General features: G+C 31.9%; 1 protein-coding gene and 1 long non-coding RNA gene across 2 annotated transcripts; both read right to left on the bottom strand.

The window, feature by feature from the left end:
* LOC126739455 (type 2 phosphatidylinositol 4,5-bisphosphate 4-phosphatase) lies at positions 1–11,611 on the bottom strand. Its single transcript, XM_050445171.1, has 4 exons — positions 11,349–11,611; positions 9,796–9,986; positions 2,669–2,878; positions 1–1,063 (listed from the first exon to the last, which is right to left on the bottom strand). Exons 1-4 carry the CDS (start codon positions 11,449–11,451, stop codon positions 782–784), a joined length of 786 nt encoding a protein of 261 aa, XP_050301128.1. The 5' UTR covers positions 11,452–11,611; the 3' UTR covers positions 1–781.
* A 993-nt stretch (positions 11,612–12,604) lies between these two features.
* On the bottom strand, positions 12,605–15,694 carry LOC126740182 (uncharacterized). The gene is made up of 3 exons (XR_007661815.1): positions 15,589–15,694; positions 15,455–15,529; positions 12,605–15,360 (listed from the first exon to the last, which is right to left on the bottom strand). It is a non-coding gene; the product is annotated as an uncharacterized LOC126740182 (long non-coding RNA).
* Positions 15,695–18,980: the final 3,286 nt, after the last annotated feature.

Here is an 18,980-nt window from a genome sequence, read left to right as displayed (position 1 = left end):
TCATTTTCAAAATATTTTTTATTATTATATGCGTAGGATATTATATTATAAAATTCACTATAAAGATCTATCCATATACATTTTTTGATTCACCCCGAGAGGGTAAATATATTTTTACTGGGTCAGGTGAAAAAATTAAAATTGCAACCGAAAACGCATCTATTCCAATGGAATGTTTTCTCAAATCATTATAATCTACATTCTACATAACATCATACCACAAACTAGAAAATAATATCACTTTTTATTCAGAATCCAGGAAAAATATATGGACCTTCAAGGTTTTTCAAGACATATTTTTTTTAGGAATTACACTATATACTATAAATAATATACAATTTATCGGACAATACAAAAAAAAACATTTAAATTAAATATAAGACAATAAACCTTTTTATAAATCACACTAGAATAATCAATTGCTAAAAATAAGATAACAACTACTGTAGTAGCAATATTGTTACAATTATTAATTAATTATTATAGAATTTATTGATAGAAAGGGTAATATACAAGTTACTATAGTCAAACAAAAAAGCAAAATTTGATTACAATAGCAATTACTATTCACGTCTTGTATCAATAAGAATTAAAACATTTATTTTCATTAAAAAAAATTTTAGAGTTACATAAAAGTGCTATTAATGCTATGAAATCACGTTTTTAGCTATATATAAATAATAATTAAAAATATACTAGAGAGCCAACGATATTTTTGAAATCCCCGATTTTCCTCTACCCTTTCCATCTTTATTCACATTTATCAGCTCAATAACCCATTTTACATTGGGCCTTCAATGGTGCTCACTTTCATAAAGTAATAATATATACTACGAAGTAAGAAAACGAGGCCAAAGAAAAAGAAACCTACATAAACTACATAGATCCCGCTATGAGTACTGGCGAACGGGTAAGTGCCAGCGGTAAGCCCTATACCAAGTGCTAAACAGATTACGGTTAATATGAAGAATATATTTCCGCGTCCGCGAGAATAGTCAGGGCCTACGGAGGAGACCTTATGGCAATTCGGACAGCGGGCTAGGGCGTTATTTAATGTGTTAAACTGGAACAAAAATGGTTTATTAATTCACATTTAAAAGACTTTTATTACCACTTAAACATTGTACATAAAAAATTACATTTTTTTTTTATTACAAGAATTTACACAATGCTAAGAGGTAATTCGGACTGAACTGCGATTATAAAAACAACCGATAACACATACACGAGCTAGCGCGCATGTGCTGCTCAGACCGTTAAAACATACTAACCTAATTAGAACTAAAACAAGAATAAAGACTTTCCCAATTATAATTATTTTGAAAATAAGTTATTAAACGCTAAAAACATATAAAAGCTAAAAACAAAAAAATATAGGGTAATAATTCACTATATCAATTACGTTAATATACAGGGTGTTCATTTGAAAACTTCCCAACACGGATTTATCGAAAACCACTGTTTAAAAAAAAACGCCGAAATACGTCAAAAGGTTTGTCAAGGGGGACAACTTTCTAACCTAAAATTACTTTACCCTCTTTCACCCAATGCCCCCCAGGATCATCCCCTTAAAAATTTGAAATGGCAAGGGGTATCGAGTAATAGCTTGTTTAAAAGGTCTTTCAAAGTCTTTTATTTTGACGTTTGATTTTAATTTTCTCTTATTGAGTCCCATCTTCGTTATGGCTTGCCTTTTTGGGGTTTAAGCAACAAGGGATTATTAAACATAATTTTTGTGATTCAAAAAAAGGCAGTTAGATACCTATGTTCCGCTGGGTTAAGAGATTCTTGTAAACCTCTCTTTATATCTCAAAAAATCCTAACTCTTTTTTCTTTTTTTTATCTTAGAAACAGCTACTCTTATTCATAAATGTCCTAAACCTCCCTCTAACACTAGTCATATGACTCGCCAGGTTAACGATTTTCCCTTACCAATCCCTCCTACATCCTCCCTCACCAAGAACTCACTTATACACCTTAGCAAAAAAATTTACAACCATGTTCCTCTATGTATCAGACAAATTTTAGAAGTTAAGAAATTCAAAAAGAAATTAAAATCACTTTTATTATCCAGGGCATATTATAGCCTTGACGATTTTTTTAATGATACCTTTTGACCTGTGCTCTGACATCATTTTAGTGTTTTAGTTTGTTTCCTATTAAATATTTTAATTTACTTCCTCTAAATTCCGTTTTATTCACAGCTTTACTTATTTTTTAATCAAATTTATCAAAAATATGCTTTTTTTGAAATTTTTTCAATCTGTTTTGTTATAATTAATTTTGGTAATGTGTGTAAATTTTATGGTAAAATGTTTTAGATGTTATGTTTGTTTGAAATTTAAAGTGAATTTGAATTTTTTAGTTTTTAGGATACTTGTACACAAGATTTTGTTTTGTCTTACGTAATATAGCACATTTTCTTTCTTTCTTTCTTTTGGCCACCACATGTGATTTAAATTTTATGCATAGAAAGAATATGTTAGGAAACCTGCTTTTTGTTCATCATTTATCCTCATGTACCGATTGTTTAATTGATAATAATTTGTTTATTTGAATCCAATTAATACAACAACTAGATTCAATCCTTGCTAACAGGTTACTAAGTAAATTTAATAATTAAACCATAAACATTTTAAAATCCTACAGACAATTTTATTTTACTTACCAAAAATGTGTCCTGACAATGTCCACAAATAACCCTACACATTCCCGGCATAGTGGGAACAGGAGGCGTCACTGGACTTGGAGCCAGGTTTATAATCCGTTTACAGTTGGGTCGTGGGCATGCAATTCTCTGAGAAGAGCTCTTGCAAATGAGAAGACAGTTGCAGGGGCAGCGTACATACTTCTTACCTGGAGGAGCATTTCGAATTGGCTACAAAAGGAAAATCCAGTAAAATAAGTTAGGTAAAACATGAGAGGGTCTAAACTCTAAGCTCATGTACATTATAAGGACTTTTATTATGTAAAAATAGCTTTTTTTTCCTAGAAATAAAAAAAATTAATCTGTAATCTTAACAATTGTTTAACAACATTTATGATTGATTAAAATGATAATAAAGTAAAAGTTTTAAGGGAAAAGAATGTAAAAATATTAATTTATTATAGATAGTTTTCTGTAAAATAAAAAGATAAAAAATTTATTGTTTTAAAGTAACCTTAAGAATCCAGTAATAGTACATAAAAATTGGTAACTGAATAACTTTAAAAGAACAAGAAAAGATAATTTAAAATATAAAGTATTCAATAATGTTTAATAATGAGTAATTTTTATAGTTAATATATTTTTGGATTTTTGAATCTATGTATATCATACCAAAATACAATTTTTAAAATATTTTTATTTATTATACAGTATCAGACAAAAATTAAGCGACTCTATAATATTCCTAAAAAACTTTGTGACTGTACCTCGTATAATTAGGAACAGTTTTGTAGTATCAGTACAGACCTTTGGTAATCCTATTTAAACATTCTTTGTCTCTTGTGATGAATAGCAAGAGATTAGTAAATTGTTGTTTGTTTTTATGCATTTTTTCATGGACAAAAATAAAGCGACTTGATCGATATTGTTCATACCATTAGTAGATAAACATCGGTTTTGACCGATATCACATCTATATTTGGTTTAAAAATGCCTCGTGGTAAAAGTTTTTTTATTGATCTTAAAGAAAGAATTATTGCATCATATAAGATGGGAACACCACAATGCGTAATAAAACAAGAACTAAGGGTTTCAAAATCTGTTGTGTCGAGGACCATTCAGAACTATCGAATTAGAAGAAAAGTAGTTAACCAAAGATACTTTAAAAGTCGCTTAGGTAATTCAAATAATGTTCAGTGGAAGGCTTGGAAGATAGTAAATGAACTAAGAGGTAAACGGGGCAATATTGTAAAGGTAAATATTGAATCTGATAGGCTGAATAACTTCTACTGTACTGAGGTAGTAACATAGCAAGTCAAATTCAGGGTTTTTCCAACTATGTTTTGTTAACAGTTTTTTGAGTATAGGGCTGGACCAGATTCTTTCCTCTTTTTGCCAACTGATTTAGTTGCGCTTAAGTCTACTCTAAAGGAGATAAAGAAGAAAAATACGTCTGGCTATGATGAACTTAATGTACGGCTATTTTTCAATTTACCTGATTCGGCACTGGAGGTACTTGTATCTGCAATTATTAATCATTCTTTCAATAATGGCCAATTTCCCAATTGTCTTAAAGTAGCCAGAATCATGCCTTTGTTTAAGGGGGAGCTTCAGAATCACCCTCTTCTTACAGACCAATAGCATTGCTTTCCACCCTCTCAAAAATAATCGAGAAATTGGTTAAAATGCGACTTATGTCATATTTAGCTGAGAAGCAAATTATAAGACCGGAGCAATTTGGGTTTCAAAGTGCCACGGGAACATCAGATGCAATCTTTTCATTCTTTGAGTCCTTATTTTTGAGCTTGAACAGTGGTGATATTGCTGCAGCAGTGTTTTGTGACTTGACCAAAGCATTTGACTGTGTTAGTCACGAAATACTGCTGTGGAAGCTTGAGCGGTATGGATTCAGAGGTCTGGCTCTTCAGTGGTTTGGGTCTTATTTGCATACTAGAATACAGAGTGTTTCTGTGGATGGTGCCCTTTCAAGGGAGCAGCTTGTGACTCATGGTGTTCCTCAGGGTTCAGTTCTTGGGCCACTTCTATTCCTCATTTATATTAATGACACAGGCAATCTTAGGATCTCAGGTAAATTCATTCAGTTTGCGGATAATTCAACAATTTTATGGCATGACATGAGTGCGATGAATCTAAATACTACAATTAACAGAGATATTGTTGAAATCAAGAAATGGTGTGATTCCAACAAACTGTGTTTAAATATTTCAAAAACTAGTGTTATGAATTTTAAATGCAATTTAAATAATGTGTTTTTGGAGAATCACATTCTAAACAACTTAGACGAAAATAAATTTTTAGGTTTATTTATTGATAATAAACTAAACTTTGAGGGCCATATCACGCAATTGTGTAGAAAAATATTAGCAAATTGTTATGCTCTTAAAGTGGTTGCAGGAGAGGTTGATTTTGACATGGCGAGAAATGTTTATTTTTCTTTAATTGAGTCCCATTTAAGGTATGGTTTGTGTTTCTGAGGTGCATGCACACATTACTTATTTAATAGGGTTTTTGTTTTCAAAAGAGAGCGATCCGACGTCTGTGTAATGTGAGTATGAGAGGGTCTTGCAAACAGCTATTTATCACTCATAAAATCCTAACCCTTCCTGCCTTATTTATATTGGAATCTGTTTGCCTCGTTCATAAGAAATTTATAAATGTGAACACAACTAATAGGCATGATTATAGCAGTCGATGCGCTAATGATGTGCTCTTGCCTATGCCTACAAGTTCACTGATCAAAAGAACTTTTATATTTGATGGTAAAAAATTTTTATATTTTTACGTTTTTCTTGCAGGACTTTAAGGTATATTCTTTATATTTTTTACACCATATCATTTCGCCTAATTTATTTCTGTGATTCATTTTTTTTTTCAGTTTTACATTTAATGAAATTGTATATTTTGGGAGTGAATAATATCTGTTTGTGTTATACATATTGATACTCTTGACATTACATTAGCTTTGTATGTTTTGGTTCAGAGTCTTGGAGGAGTATTTCTGAAGAATGGGGATGTTGTTGGTTTTACCGGTATAGGTAAACCATATTCATGGAAGCAGAATGCCTTTAGGATGATGGACCATAGCTTGCTAAATAACCTTTTTACATGTTTGTGTATATGTTTTTCTTTTTTACAGCTTTGTCAACAAATTTACTTTTATGACAATAAAGCATCCTCATCTGCAACTACTATTGATTATTTGTGTACAAATTTAAATGATGTGTCATGTAGAGTACTCTCATCTGGTATTTCTGACCATGAAGCCATTCTCGCTAGGATTCCATGCAACACTGTATTTTCTTCATCTCATTATATAGGAAGAATTTTCAGCAGAGCAAATTTTAATGCTTTTTCTTCTACTGCAGCTTTGGTTAATTGGAATGCAGTTGAAATGGCTCCTGACCCGTTTACTTTGTTATTTCATGTGCTGTGTGACAAGATCAATCAGTGTTTTCCTAAAAAGAGGCTTAAAATGAAAAATAGAAAACCATGGGTCACAGCAGGCCTCAGAACTTCAGCTAAAAACCTCCGTTTTTTGGCTAAGCTGTGCAAGTTTACAACTAATGCAAACATTATTCTTTATCATCAGAAATATCGTAGTCTATATAGAAAGACGATAAAAGCAGCTAAGGTTAAATATTATAGTGACCGCTTGAATATGTCCTCAAATAGGCAGAGAGAATGTTGGTCAATTATAAATGACTTCAGGCATTCTCACAAGAAAGTTTCAGAACCGGAAGTAAGACCAAATAGTTTAAATGATTATTACTGTAATATTCCTCATTTATTGCTCAAGGATGTGAATACTAATATTGATCCTTTGCATTATATTCAACAAGTGTCAGTTCAAAATTCTTTTTTCTTTTATCCTGTTAGCCTTACTGATGTTAGAGATGCAATTAAAAGCTTAAAAAACCATAAATCAGCTGGAGCTGATGGAATATCATCAAAATTACTACTCCTTTTGCCTGACTCAGCATTGAATGCCTTAGCTTCTGCCATAAACAATTCCTTTCATAATGGCATCTTTCCAGCATGTTTGAAGGAGGCAGTGGTTATCCCTCTTTATAAGGGTGGAGGTGTGAGTGAGCCTTGTAATTTCCGTCCAATTTCTATATTATCTACCCTCTCCAAGATAGTTGAAAAACTTGCAAAAATCAGAATTTTATCTTTTTTGCAACATAATTGCATTTTATCTGCAAATCAGTTTGGATTTCAAACGGGAAAAGGGACTCATGACGCTGTTTTCGGCTTTTTGGAGAGTGTCTATGTGTCCTTAAATTCTGGAGAGTCCGCGGCGGCAGTGTTTTGCGATTTATCCAAGGCATTTGATTGTGTAGATCATGGAATACTGCTGTCTAAGCTCAATAATTATGGCTTTAGAGGTGTGGCATTGCAATGGCTGGAATCCTATCTGTCTAATCGTACCCAAAGAGTTACAGTATCTGGATGTTTATCCGATTCCAGATCCCTTAAAACTGGAGTACCTCAGGGTTCAGTGTTAGGACCACTATTATTTTTGCTCTATGTAAATGATTTGGGTTCATTAAAACTGCAGGGCAAAGTGGTTCAGTTTGCTGATGATACCACCATTTTATGGAATCATAGAGATTCTGATAATGTTAGAGCCCAGGTTTTTAAGGATCTTAAGATTTTATCGGAGTGGTGTGCTGCAAACAGGCTTGTATTTAATGTGGGCAAAACCTTTATTATGGGATTTAAGTGTGACGTTCAGGGCCTTATGTTTAGTGAAAACTCCCCCTTGCAAAACAAAGAAAGCTGTAAGTTCCTTGGTATTACCATTGATGGTCGCCTTCGCTTCGAAGATCATATCCTAAATCTTGCATCAAAATTATCCTCTGGATGCTTTGCAGTAAGAATGGCGGGGCATGAGCTAGGAGGGGTAGTTGCACGTTCAGTGTACTTTTCTCTTATTGAGTCCCACCTTCGTTATGGCTTGCCTTTTTGGGGTTTAAGCAACAAGGGATTATTAAACATAATTTTTGTGATTCAAAAAAAGGCAGTTAGATACCTATGTTCCGCTGGGTTAAGAGATTCTTGTAAACCTCTCTTTATATCTCAAAAAATCCTAACTCTTTTTTCTCTTTTTATCTTAGAAACAGCTACTCTTATTCATAAATGTCCTAAACCTCCCTCTAACACTGGTCATATGACTCGTCAGGTTAACGATTTTCCCTTACCAATCCCTACATCCTCCCTCACGAAGAACTCACTTATATACCTCAGCAAAAAAATTTACAACCATGTTCCTCTATGTATCAGACAAATTTTTAGAAGTTAAGAGATTCAAAAAGGAATTAAAATCACTTTTATTATCCAGGGCATATTATAGCCTTGACGATTTTTTTAATGATACCTTTTAACCTGTGCTCTGACATCATTTTAGTGTTTTAGTTTTGTTTCCTGTTAAATAATGTAATTTACTTCTTCTAAATTCTGTTTTATTGACAGCTTTACTTATTTTTTAATGAAATTTATCAAAAAGATGCTTTTTTCTCTCAATCTGTTTTGTTATGATTAATTTTGGTAATGTGTGTAAATTTTATGGTAAAGTGTTTTAGAAGTTATGTTTGTTTGAAATTTAAAGTGAATTTGGATTTTTTTAGTTTTTAGGATGCTTGTACACAAGATTTTGTTGTCTTACGTAATATAGCACATTTTCTTTCTTTCTTTCTATTGATTGATTGATTGATTGATTGAAAACAGATGGGTAGACCGAGAAAAACTTGGAACTGGATAGGAAATTTAAAAGGATCTCCCAGGCAAATCCTTTTCTCTCAGCAAAGCAAATTCTGGCTGAAGCTGGGGGCTCTAATGTTTCCTCTCGAACGATACAGCGCAGACTAGTTGAAGCAGGCTTAAAAGCATGCAAACCTGCCAAAAAACCGCTTCTTAGTAAGAAGAATATTAAAGCATGTCTTCTGTTTGCAGAACAACATGCTCACTGGACACCAGAGCAATGGAAAAAAGTACTTGTTAAGTCAAAGTTTAATTTGTATAAAAGTGATGGTGTTCAATATGTTCGTCGTATTGCAGGTAAAAGACTTGACCCAAAGTATGTCCAAGGTACTGTAAAACATGGAGGTGGCACCGTGTTAGTGTGGGGTTGTTTCTCTGGCTATGAAATGGGACCAATTTACCAAATTGAGGGCATTATGGATAGGTTTAAGTATAAATATAGCCTTGAAAATGTCATGCTACCTTATGCGGAATGGAATACGCCACTACATTTTATTTTCCAACACGACAATGATCCAAAACATACAGCAAAATGTATAAAAGAATGGTTTAATGAAAATAAAATATCCATTCTTAAATGGCCAGCCCAATCGCCCGATCTTAACCCAATCAAAAACCTGTGGGAAATTGTGGATAGGCAACTTAGAAGTAAAACCTATAAAAACAAAGAGTACATTTTTGAAGAAATTAAAAATATATGGAAAAATATTGATCAAGATATAATTGATAATTTAATTTCTTCCATGCCTCAAAGGTGCCGCCAGGTAATCGCAAATAAAGGCTTGTGGACTAAATATTAAGGGCGCAATCTGATAATGTTTACTTTTATTTTTATTGTAAGTGCCGCTTAATTTTTATCGTATAGACATATTTAACTTTTCTTTTTATGATTTTGTTTATCAGAAGAATTTTGGTATGTTATGTAATAAATATATGTTTATTAATGAGTGTCTGTGTTTTATTGAGTTTTAATTCTTCTTGCATTTTTGCTTTTTTAATAAAAGAAAAAAACTGTATAGTCGCTCTATTTTTGTCTGATACTGTACCTTTTACGGTACTAAGATAGTAACATTTTAGATTTTTACAAATCTAAGTAATAAATATTGTCTTTAAAGCAAGCATATATAGGTTATCAAATCTGATTTTTTTTGCCAAACTACCCCACTCTTTCTATATTTCTACTCAAAAATACTCAGATATGTATAACAAAAAATACCCACAGGTTATTAATTTTAATCTCAATGGTTCACACCTATAAAAAATATTTATTTGAACTATTTGGAGCTATTGGTTTTCAATCTAAAAGTAGCTCTTTTGGAAGAATAAACTTAATTAACCTACTAATTAGTAACTTAATAGGAACTTACAGTAGCTTCATTGCATTGAGAACATTTGACTACATGTTGCTCTCTTTTTGTAGAAATATCTATCATTGCTTGACAGACACGACAAGTAACCATAGGAACCCCTCCCTCGGGAGGCTGGTAAAAAGGTGGGGGTAGCTCATCTGGACCAATGGGACTAACAGTTGTTTGGCCTCCAATGTTAGATATTGAATCTATAAATTGAATGGGTCTTAAAAATAAATAAAATTGTTAAGGGTAATGAAATATCAGATTCTTGTTCATATCATGGTATGGAAGTAATCCTGAAAGAGCAATACATGATGATGAATTATCTTTGACCAAATGAACAAAAGAAGAAAATACAAAGAGGGCGATGTGTAATTGCATTAATGCAATCAATGTGTTTTCTTTGATGTGACTTCTTTAGTATCATGAAGAAAACACAAAGATCGTAAATGTCTCTATAAATTAATCAATGCTTTGAATTTATTTATGTCTCCTAAATTTCAATGCTCTAAGATACAGCTGTGATATAGCATATCAATATTTCTTCAAATATATAATTTCTATAGAACCAATTATGGCTTTTAAGCCCTGATATCAATTATGCCAAGAACATTTAATTTAATTAAAAAAAAATTGAAAAACCTTAAGCTAATATTTGCACTTATATGTAAGTGTTTCAATCTGCCTTTTTTTTCAAGTTAATTATTGTATAAATGTTGTATAAATAAATTAATAAATAAGCAAAAGCACCATTAATATTTTAAGGAAAACTGCCATAAAAAAAGTTATACATCTTTCCATAAGCCGAAGTAAAAAAGTAAAGTTGCAGTTTCTTCAAAATAAAATATGATTGCAAGTACTATATCTCCCGAATGCAGGGAATCCTTATTAAAACATACTAAATTTAAATTAAAAGTTTAAAAATAAGAGAATACATAAAAAGCTTTCTAGTGTAGAAAAAACTGGTTCAATTTACCAAAAACCTTTTGTCAGTTTTTATACAAATATCTAAAATTAAAGTTATTAAGGCCATCAACACAATATCATAAATTGATCATAGCCACAAAGTTAATAATTATTAATATTATAATAAATAGTTTATATAATAATATATATATAATAAATAGTTTTGATCAAATATGAAAATATATTATATGTCAAAAGAAATTAAATAGCATAAAGTAAAACTTATTATTTGTTTAATAATAGTTTGTGGTCTCAATGTTAAAATATTAATTTATTTTTGAGTTTAGGTAGTTTTAATTTTCTGTAGGATCATCTGTAGGATCTGCAAAAAGAAGTGTAAATAAGTGTAAATTTAGTTTTGTCTGTGTAAAGACAAATATGAACTAGAGAAAGTATGCATATAGACCAATACCAATCCAGGAAAAAACCTTTACAAACTTTGGACCATCAGAGATTTAATGATTAATTATTAAAGACAAATAGGATAGTGGTCACAAAGCAAATATAATCAAAATTTGTTTTGCTTCAAGAGTCCTTGAATAAACTAATAAAAGTAATAAAAAGAAAATATCTAACAACTTAGTCATTCCTTGGATACTGACCTGTTCCTGTTTGTGCTGTATTATAAGAGCTGATGGAAATGGTACCATCCTCCCCATCTCTAATTTCCTTCTGCAGAAGAGGCTGTCTTTCATTTTCGCCCATTGCTGCACTAAACTACCGAATCGTCTCTCAGAATAAATATTATGATTAATATATATTTTAATTTAATTAGTTTTGTATAGTCCCTGCCCAGTACACAATCAAACAAATAAAATATTTGTTATTAATTCTGTAATCTGACAGATAAGTGTGATAAGGTAAACTGTCACTGTCACATAATCAGCTGTCTGTCGTCGCATATCAAGTTGCGGAATTGACAAATGCTTAAGGTGCGTACAAACATAGAACAAACTTCCTTTCGTAACATCGTCGCGCAACAATTTTTTGTTGCGCAGCGAAATTCGGTGTTCCGATAAATTTAGCGATTAATCGAACTTACCTGTGAAGTTCAATCGGAATTATATGAGGCGTCTCGTCCGCAGAGATCACGGTATACCGAGATCACTTATACTAGTAGTGCTTGCACCTTGGGCCACAAATTTTAAAGAAGAAAAAAGGTTTCTGGTCTTTGTATTATCGGCTGTCATATGTCAGTCATCTAAATTAAAAGATGAGAAAAGGTGGCATGAAGAAAGCCGTCCAAATTAAGTTTGTTAATTTATTGGAATTTTTTTTGTGCCACCTTATATGTCTTAATGGGTGGGAGTGATCTTTGCAGACATATAATTTCGAATGAACTTCAAGGCAAGTTCGTTTAATCGTTAAATTATATTTCGGCGCCTCGTGCTTGAGATCACTTATACTTGTAGAGGTTTAAAGTTGTATAGGACGGTTTTTACTTGATTAAATTAACAAGTTCCCGTAAAAACAGTTAATACTTCATGCCATTTAAAGGTAAAATTTTTTAGATCTGTCAAAATAACATAAAAATAAAAACAGTATATATATTATTGTAGCTCTTTGATAAAAATTGCAACATATTGAAAGGAGGACTTAAGAAAACCATTTGAAAATGTCTCTTACTTATAAAAACAAATTATACTTCTACTTAATACAGCTAAAGATTATTCAAAATTGTTCTCACAAAAACAGTCATCAGAGTCCACCAGAAGACAATTCTGTGGCAAGAAGTTAAAAGGGCATAACTCAAATTTACTAACTTTTCAGGATAGACGAAAGACTAGATTTAAAGGATATTATTGATTGATACCTTTAAAATAATCGCTCTTTAAAAAAAAAAAACATGTTTGCATAAGTCAAAATACGTATTTTTTAATTTATCATAAAAATTTTAGTTATTTTTCTAAAAGTATCTATGTTTTTTAAAAAAAATGGGTGGACATAATTCAGACATACATATAATCCTAGCCGACAAAAGGGCATAATTGGACCTTTTAAAAATATAAGATGACCAACAGAATGTCAAACGAATCTAAATCGAGATAGGCCCTTTTATCGATTTGTTTTTAAAATAAATAAAACTCAGTATTTAAAACAACTAGACTTATTAATTATTATCATTTTATTAGAAATTCCGTTTTAAAAATAGTTTAATAAATTATTATTGTACTTCATCAAGTACCTATTACTTATTACTAAAAAAGAACAAAAAAGTTTTTGCTGAGAGAACTAGAGAAACCAATTTTCAAATTTTTACTAGGTACGCACATTAAACATTAAGACACAACAAAGAACATTAATCAACAACAAAAATATTTTTCTTCAAAAAAAAGAGTCTTTTAAACAAACTCTATCAAGCGCGGTGCATGATTTTTTTCTAGCAGAAAATACAAACGAAACAGTAAATGAAACAAACTAAACGATAGACGTATTCTTTTTAAAGCTAAATAAGTTTTAAACCAATTAAAAAAACCCAAATTATAGGAGAAGAGAAAAAAATTAAAAAGATGGGAAACGAACTTTAAACTTAGTTTCTAATATTTAAAATTCTATATCACTATATTCCCGATCTACATCTGGATCGACATCATTTTGGACCTGTGCCTGTGATGTGACGTTTAAATTTACATAAAAATCGCGTGCACCCTCATCAATTAGATCAAGGAGTTCTAATAAGTTTTTTTTTTCTTTTTATCGATACTCCTGCTACCAGATAATATTTGAGCTATCTTTATGTCAGATAATTTGATACTTGAGGTCTTTCTCTTAAAATTTACAAATTTGAAATCGTCACTCTCTGATAAAGACTGTTTAAATTGAACCATACCAAATTCTTTTTCATATCTTATCCACTTCTGTGCCCTCCACATTAGTTTTTCTTTATCGTCTGTTTGTTTTTTTAATATTAAAGGGCCTTTCATAAGTTGGGAAAATTCCAGAAAATCTTTTGTTGTCATTTCGTTTACAATAATTTTACCAGTTTCATTTTTATTCTTTATTTTATTACTAGACTTTCCTGCTAATCTTACTAAATTTAACCCGTCGCGTGGAACATGTATAGGAAAGGGTGACTTCTTTTTATATTTTTCGATTAAGGCATGGTCCGAGTCACACTCCATATGTGTGTGACCTGGTATCAAAAATTTATGATCAACCCTTTGCAAATGCTTGTGGACTGAAACAAGATATGTAAACATGCTGGCAACATGAGAGTTTTTGTTCTGCCCACCGCACGTATCACTGTAGCAGATAACGTGATTTACCGATTCATCCAAATTTAATAAATATTTGTATAGGCACGAGGCAATTTCGTTAGTTCCTCGACCTGCAATACCCTCGTGCCACATAAAATGAAAAGACTGATTGGTATTGCATTCGTGAATGGTAAGATTATAAGTGTGTAATTGCCTTTTATAAAAAACAGTTCCTGTACTTAAATAAGGTGTTGGAAGCACTTGCTGTAGGTCAAAAACTATGACTTTTAAGTTTGGATTATCCAAAGCTAATGCTTTATCGACTTTCTTCGTTTCAAATGCAGCTTCGGCTTCAACATGATGAGCTTATCTTCCAATAAAATTTGGGTTTCTTGATCTTTTGCTCATTTAATCTGCATATTTAACAAATCACAGTATGAACAAGTGTCGTTACTGGGTTTTTTAAACTTTAAATTTAAACTGACAACTATCTGAGAATATATTTTAAAAGATACTGGATTTGAAGTTTCCTCGGTGTATAGGTTGAATATTTTTGTTTTATTTAAGTCGCATGGCAAATACTTTTTCTCAGTATGTTTTCGAGAATAATGCGATTCGTATGCAGGAAACTTTTGTATGTGGTTAATGATAGTATCTTTTCTCTCCTTCGAAATTTTGTGGACTGGTTGGTGCTTCCCTCTTTTATCAGAAGCAGGAATCCCGCTTTCTGAAGAAGACTTTTTTAAAATTACACTACGGATAAATTTAGTTGTTTCACCAAAAATATTTAAAAAGCATACTTGGCAGACTTGCGTTCGCGCATTTTTCGAATCAACGAAGTAGGAAACACTTTTTTCCCTATTTCTTTTGTTTAAGGTGTTTAACATTTGGGACTTTTTACTCTCTATCTGTAGTAGAGACGATATATACATAACTCTTCTATTGTATTCACCTATTTCCCAATATTCTTTAAATAAATTTATTCTAACTTCGTCTGGTATATATATGAAGCATTTTCTTTGACAATTTTGTTTCAAAGGACGGGATTTCCTTTTAACAACTTTTTTTCCACTTTTAGAGGTATACTCTTTTCCAGAGTTTTTTAACAATTTTCTTGTTTTTTTTTCCAGCGTTTTCGTTGACTTTATTATTTGTACATCTTCGGCCTCGTTTAATTCACAGCTATTTTGATCAACTTGCTGTTTATTTTGACCAATATTTTTTTCATAATTTTTTTTGTTTTCAGCTTCGTTTCTCTGCTTTAACTTCTTGCTACTCATGAAGTTTGTAGACGAACCTGATGCTTGATTTACTGTATTCGAGTCCTCGCTGTCGCTTTCTGAATTTTGAATGTAACACGAGTCTTTTAAGCTATCATCTGAATCATATGGGTTTTCAGGTTCTAAACAGTTAAAACCTGAAAGAAAAAAATGCTATAAAATTAGAATACCCTATTTAAAAAGAAATATTTAAAAAAAAAATAATATAAATCTCAAAGCTTGTATACTTACCGGCTATTTCATAGATCGGGTTATTTTGTAGGCATTCGTTAGCTTGGCTATTTGTTTGAACTGGTGATAATTGAACTAAAAGTAAACGTAGAAATTACCTGTCAATTTAAATCCACTTCAGCTTAAAGCCTTACCATTTTGCAACTGGCAATATACTTTGGGGTCATCTGTTGGGAAATAGGAAACCGGTATTTCATTGTACTCCTTAGCTTCGCTATTTGTTTGAAGTGGTGAAAATTCAACTAAAACCAGTAGCAATAATATTACCAATTAATTTATTACCACCCTATTTTAAAGGCTTACCATTATGTAAGTCAAAATATACTTTGGGATCTTTTGGGGAATGTAAAACTTGCTGCAAACTGGAAAAAAGCTGATCAGTGCTGATATCTCCATAATTATTTATATATCTTGAGGTGCCTGTTTCATTTTCAACAACTTCATGAAATACTAAAAACGAGATAAGTTTGTAAAAAGCTTCTTATACTTACAAATGCTTTAAAAATGTTTACAATTTAAATTAAGTTTACCTTGAGTACTATCTTGGTCGAATAGCCTTTTAAGGCGCACATTGATTCTGCTACGGTTGTCATATGTTGTATTCTGCAAATTTAGATCATTTTCTTTAAAAGATTCGTCGTTCCTAACATCTATATTAGTCGTCTTGCAAGCATCAATCATCTGCTGAGTTCGACTTCTTCTCATTTTGTAGATAAAATTATACGTGTTTCTTCGTTCAGATTCAGTTAAAGACTAAACATTACAACATAATAAACAAAATCGCCTGCCGCGAGAACACCCGAAAATGAATTACTTCCCAGAGGCGCACTGACAAAAAGCCATATCTCGAGCTAAATATATCTTTAACACTGCAATATGTAACTGACAAGAGGCAATTATCTTAACTTATGCCCTTTTGTCGGGTAGTAATATGAATAAAAATATGTTTATATCAACTTAAGTCTTTATTGTCAGCCGCAAAAACAAATAGTTTTTGCGATATTTCGAGTTATGCCGTTTTTAAGGTTTGGCAAATTAACTTAAAAATGTATATGTTGAGTTAAGACTTTATGCAACAAAAAAAAACGAATTATGCCCTTTTGCTACAAAATTTCTCGCTTAATAATAGGAATTAAATTAGGACCTTTTGTCAGTATGTTAAAGGCAACCTTCTGAATCCAAAAACGCACGGTAAGTTAAAAGGGTATAAGTCAAGTGTTATGCCCTTGTAACTTCTTGCCACAGAATTGTAAAAGTTAACAAAAACCTGTGATTTTAACGACCACCCTGCAGTCTTCCTAATAGTTCCCACGTCAACTCCTAGCCTTTTGGCAGCATGTCTTGTGTAATACCTTGAAAACCGAGTAATGTCAATACCTGCTGCTGACAATGTTTCTTTCAACCATCATAATTATGTTTCTCGTAGCAGCTTTGTAGATTCTCCTGGGAGTCAGGAACAATTCCTTATTTAGTTTAGACCGTTGTTCCACTGTCCTCTGAATATACGTTAATAAAGCTGACGCTGTGCATAGTTTTAAAGTTTTGTTAAAAAAGGAATATGCAGACAAGGTTGTTCCTTTCGATAATTAGTCACGTTTTATACATGACGTTAATTCATGTTTTAATCTCATCTGGAATAATGACTTGTATCTCTTCTGGTAAGATAGTTATAAAAACCTTTAAATTTGGACAAGGTTTGAATTCGTTGACCTGTAATAAAAGCCAATAGAGTTTTTCGATAAATTCCTGATTACTAACCAAAAAAGAAATAATCATTTGGAGATCCCATAAAGAGTTACACTTCCTCCTTGGAGGCCTCAGTTGAAAAGTTCCCTTAAGGAATCTCTTAATTAGAGGGCTATTCTAAACTTCACCACATAGAATCAGGGCTGATCTGTATGTAACAAAGTGCCATATGTGATGCCCAGTTTCTTTTTTAAAAGATATTATAAGCAGGATAATACCCGTCTTATCTAGGTGTAAAATTGTGACTTGTGTTGGAAACACTTGACATTGACATAATAGAACATTCTATTATGTCAGTATTATCAGTGCCTAGAAGGATCACACACACCATTGACACCTAACTCGCCTGTGAAAGGAATGATTTGAATTTCCTTTTTCCCAATATATGTATGTGATGCACTTCAGACTTTATAATTTTTCAGCAAAAGGGAGTTTTTAGTTTTAATATTAATTAAAAAAACGCCCTGAAACCACTCAAAACATCCTTTTAATACCAAGACTGTACGAGCATACAAGCTTCATACATGCGGGTGCACCATCCAAGAGTAAGCAATAAGCGCAGTTGCCAAATACTACAGAGTTGCCGCTGTGTGTGGAAATTTGGTGGTTTAAAGAATCCAAATTAAGAATATTAATTAATATTAGTGTTTACTGTAAATATAGTAAAAAAGGTCTTCCTTTTGGTTTATAATAAAAGATGCAATTCAGTTTCTGCTTATTATAATAATTTATTATATCACTTTATTCTCTTCTGTTAAAATTGAGTAATCACTGGCACCATGAAACACTAAGCATGTTTATCAAAAAAATATCCCCTCTGCCCCCTGTGTAGATGTTACGCTCAATCTAAAGCAGCCAATGTTTATTTTAGTGTATTCAATATTTTAAGGCTGTAGCCATAAAGCTGTTGGGTCTAATTAACTTTAATACTGTTAGATAGTCCTTTAACTTAAAGTGAGGAAGGTCATGAATTGATTAAGCTTTTTCAAATTTAAAATAACCCTTTTTGGTCCATTACTCTTCTCCGCTTCCAAAAGTGAGTGGAGAAAAATTTCTTAGGACTGTCAATACAGATAGTAACAACTTGCTGTTTCTGTAAGTCATTAACGGACAATCTAAAATCAAATTCGGAAGGCATGTTAAAAGTACACTGAGATGGTTGCCATGGTTTTTTGATAAATGGTATTTTTATTCCTGTTATCCATTCCAGAACAGTTTTATTGGTGGTTATTTGCGACCAATTAAGCAGCAAAAACCTTACATTTTCAGAAACGGATTTGCTTACCTCCTCTGCCATTTTCTGTGTTGAGTGCTATTCCTCTGGTTCATACTTCTCCTGACGATAGTTGGCCCTTCCTGTCTTAAGGTAAGCGCAGACTAGCCAGAGGCGAACGAGCCGCACACGCCTTCCGCATCGATTTTTTTTTTCGAAGTGCGTACACTGTACGGTGAGTGAACGCGTCAAATTTTTCAGTTCACAGTGAGCTTACGAAGTTAACCGGTCCAAGAGCTTAGTCGTACTTAGTAAATATTATATTATACAATGAGTGATAAAGAAGAAATTGTTATTATTAGTCTATTGTTATCGGAAGAAGAAGTTATCGTAAGAAAAAAAACGCAAAATATGGATCCATAATATATGTAAAAAACGATTAGCCTTGGGTGAATTTCACACATTATTTCCGAATTTAAATTTAATAAAGGATGAAGTAAAATTTTTCTAATATTTTAGAATGAATTTTGAGAAGTTTGAAGCTCTTCTTAATATGCTACAACCTGA

The sequence above is a fragment of the Anthonomus grandis genome, chromosome 1, assembly GCF_022605725.1.
Source record: "Anthonomus grandis grandis chromosome 1, icAntGran1.3, whole genome shotgun sequence".
Lineage (NCBI taxonomy): Eukaryota > Metazoa > Arthropoda > Insecta > Coleoptera > Curculionidae > Anthonomus > Anthonomus grandis.
Note: the sequence above shows the minus strand (reverse complement) of the source record. Positions and strands in the feature narration are given on the sequence as shown.

Coding starts and splice junctions, on each gene's coding strand:
- LOC126739455 (XM_050445171.1), bottom strand. CDS start 11,451: ATGGGCGAAAATGAAAGACAGCCTCTTCTGCAGAAGGAAATTAGAGAT. Junction 2,879..9,795: donor CTCAATGCAATGAAGCTACT/GTAAGTTCCTAT, acceptor TTCCTTTTGTAG/CCAATTCGAAATGCTCCTCC. Junction 1,064..2,668: donor ATTGTCAGGACACATTTTTG/GTAAGTAAAATA, acceptor TTTTTGTTCCAG/TTTAACACATTAAATAACGC.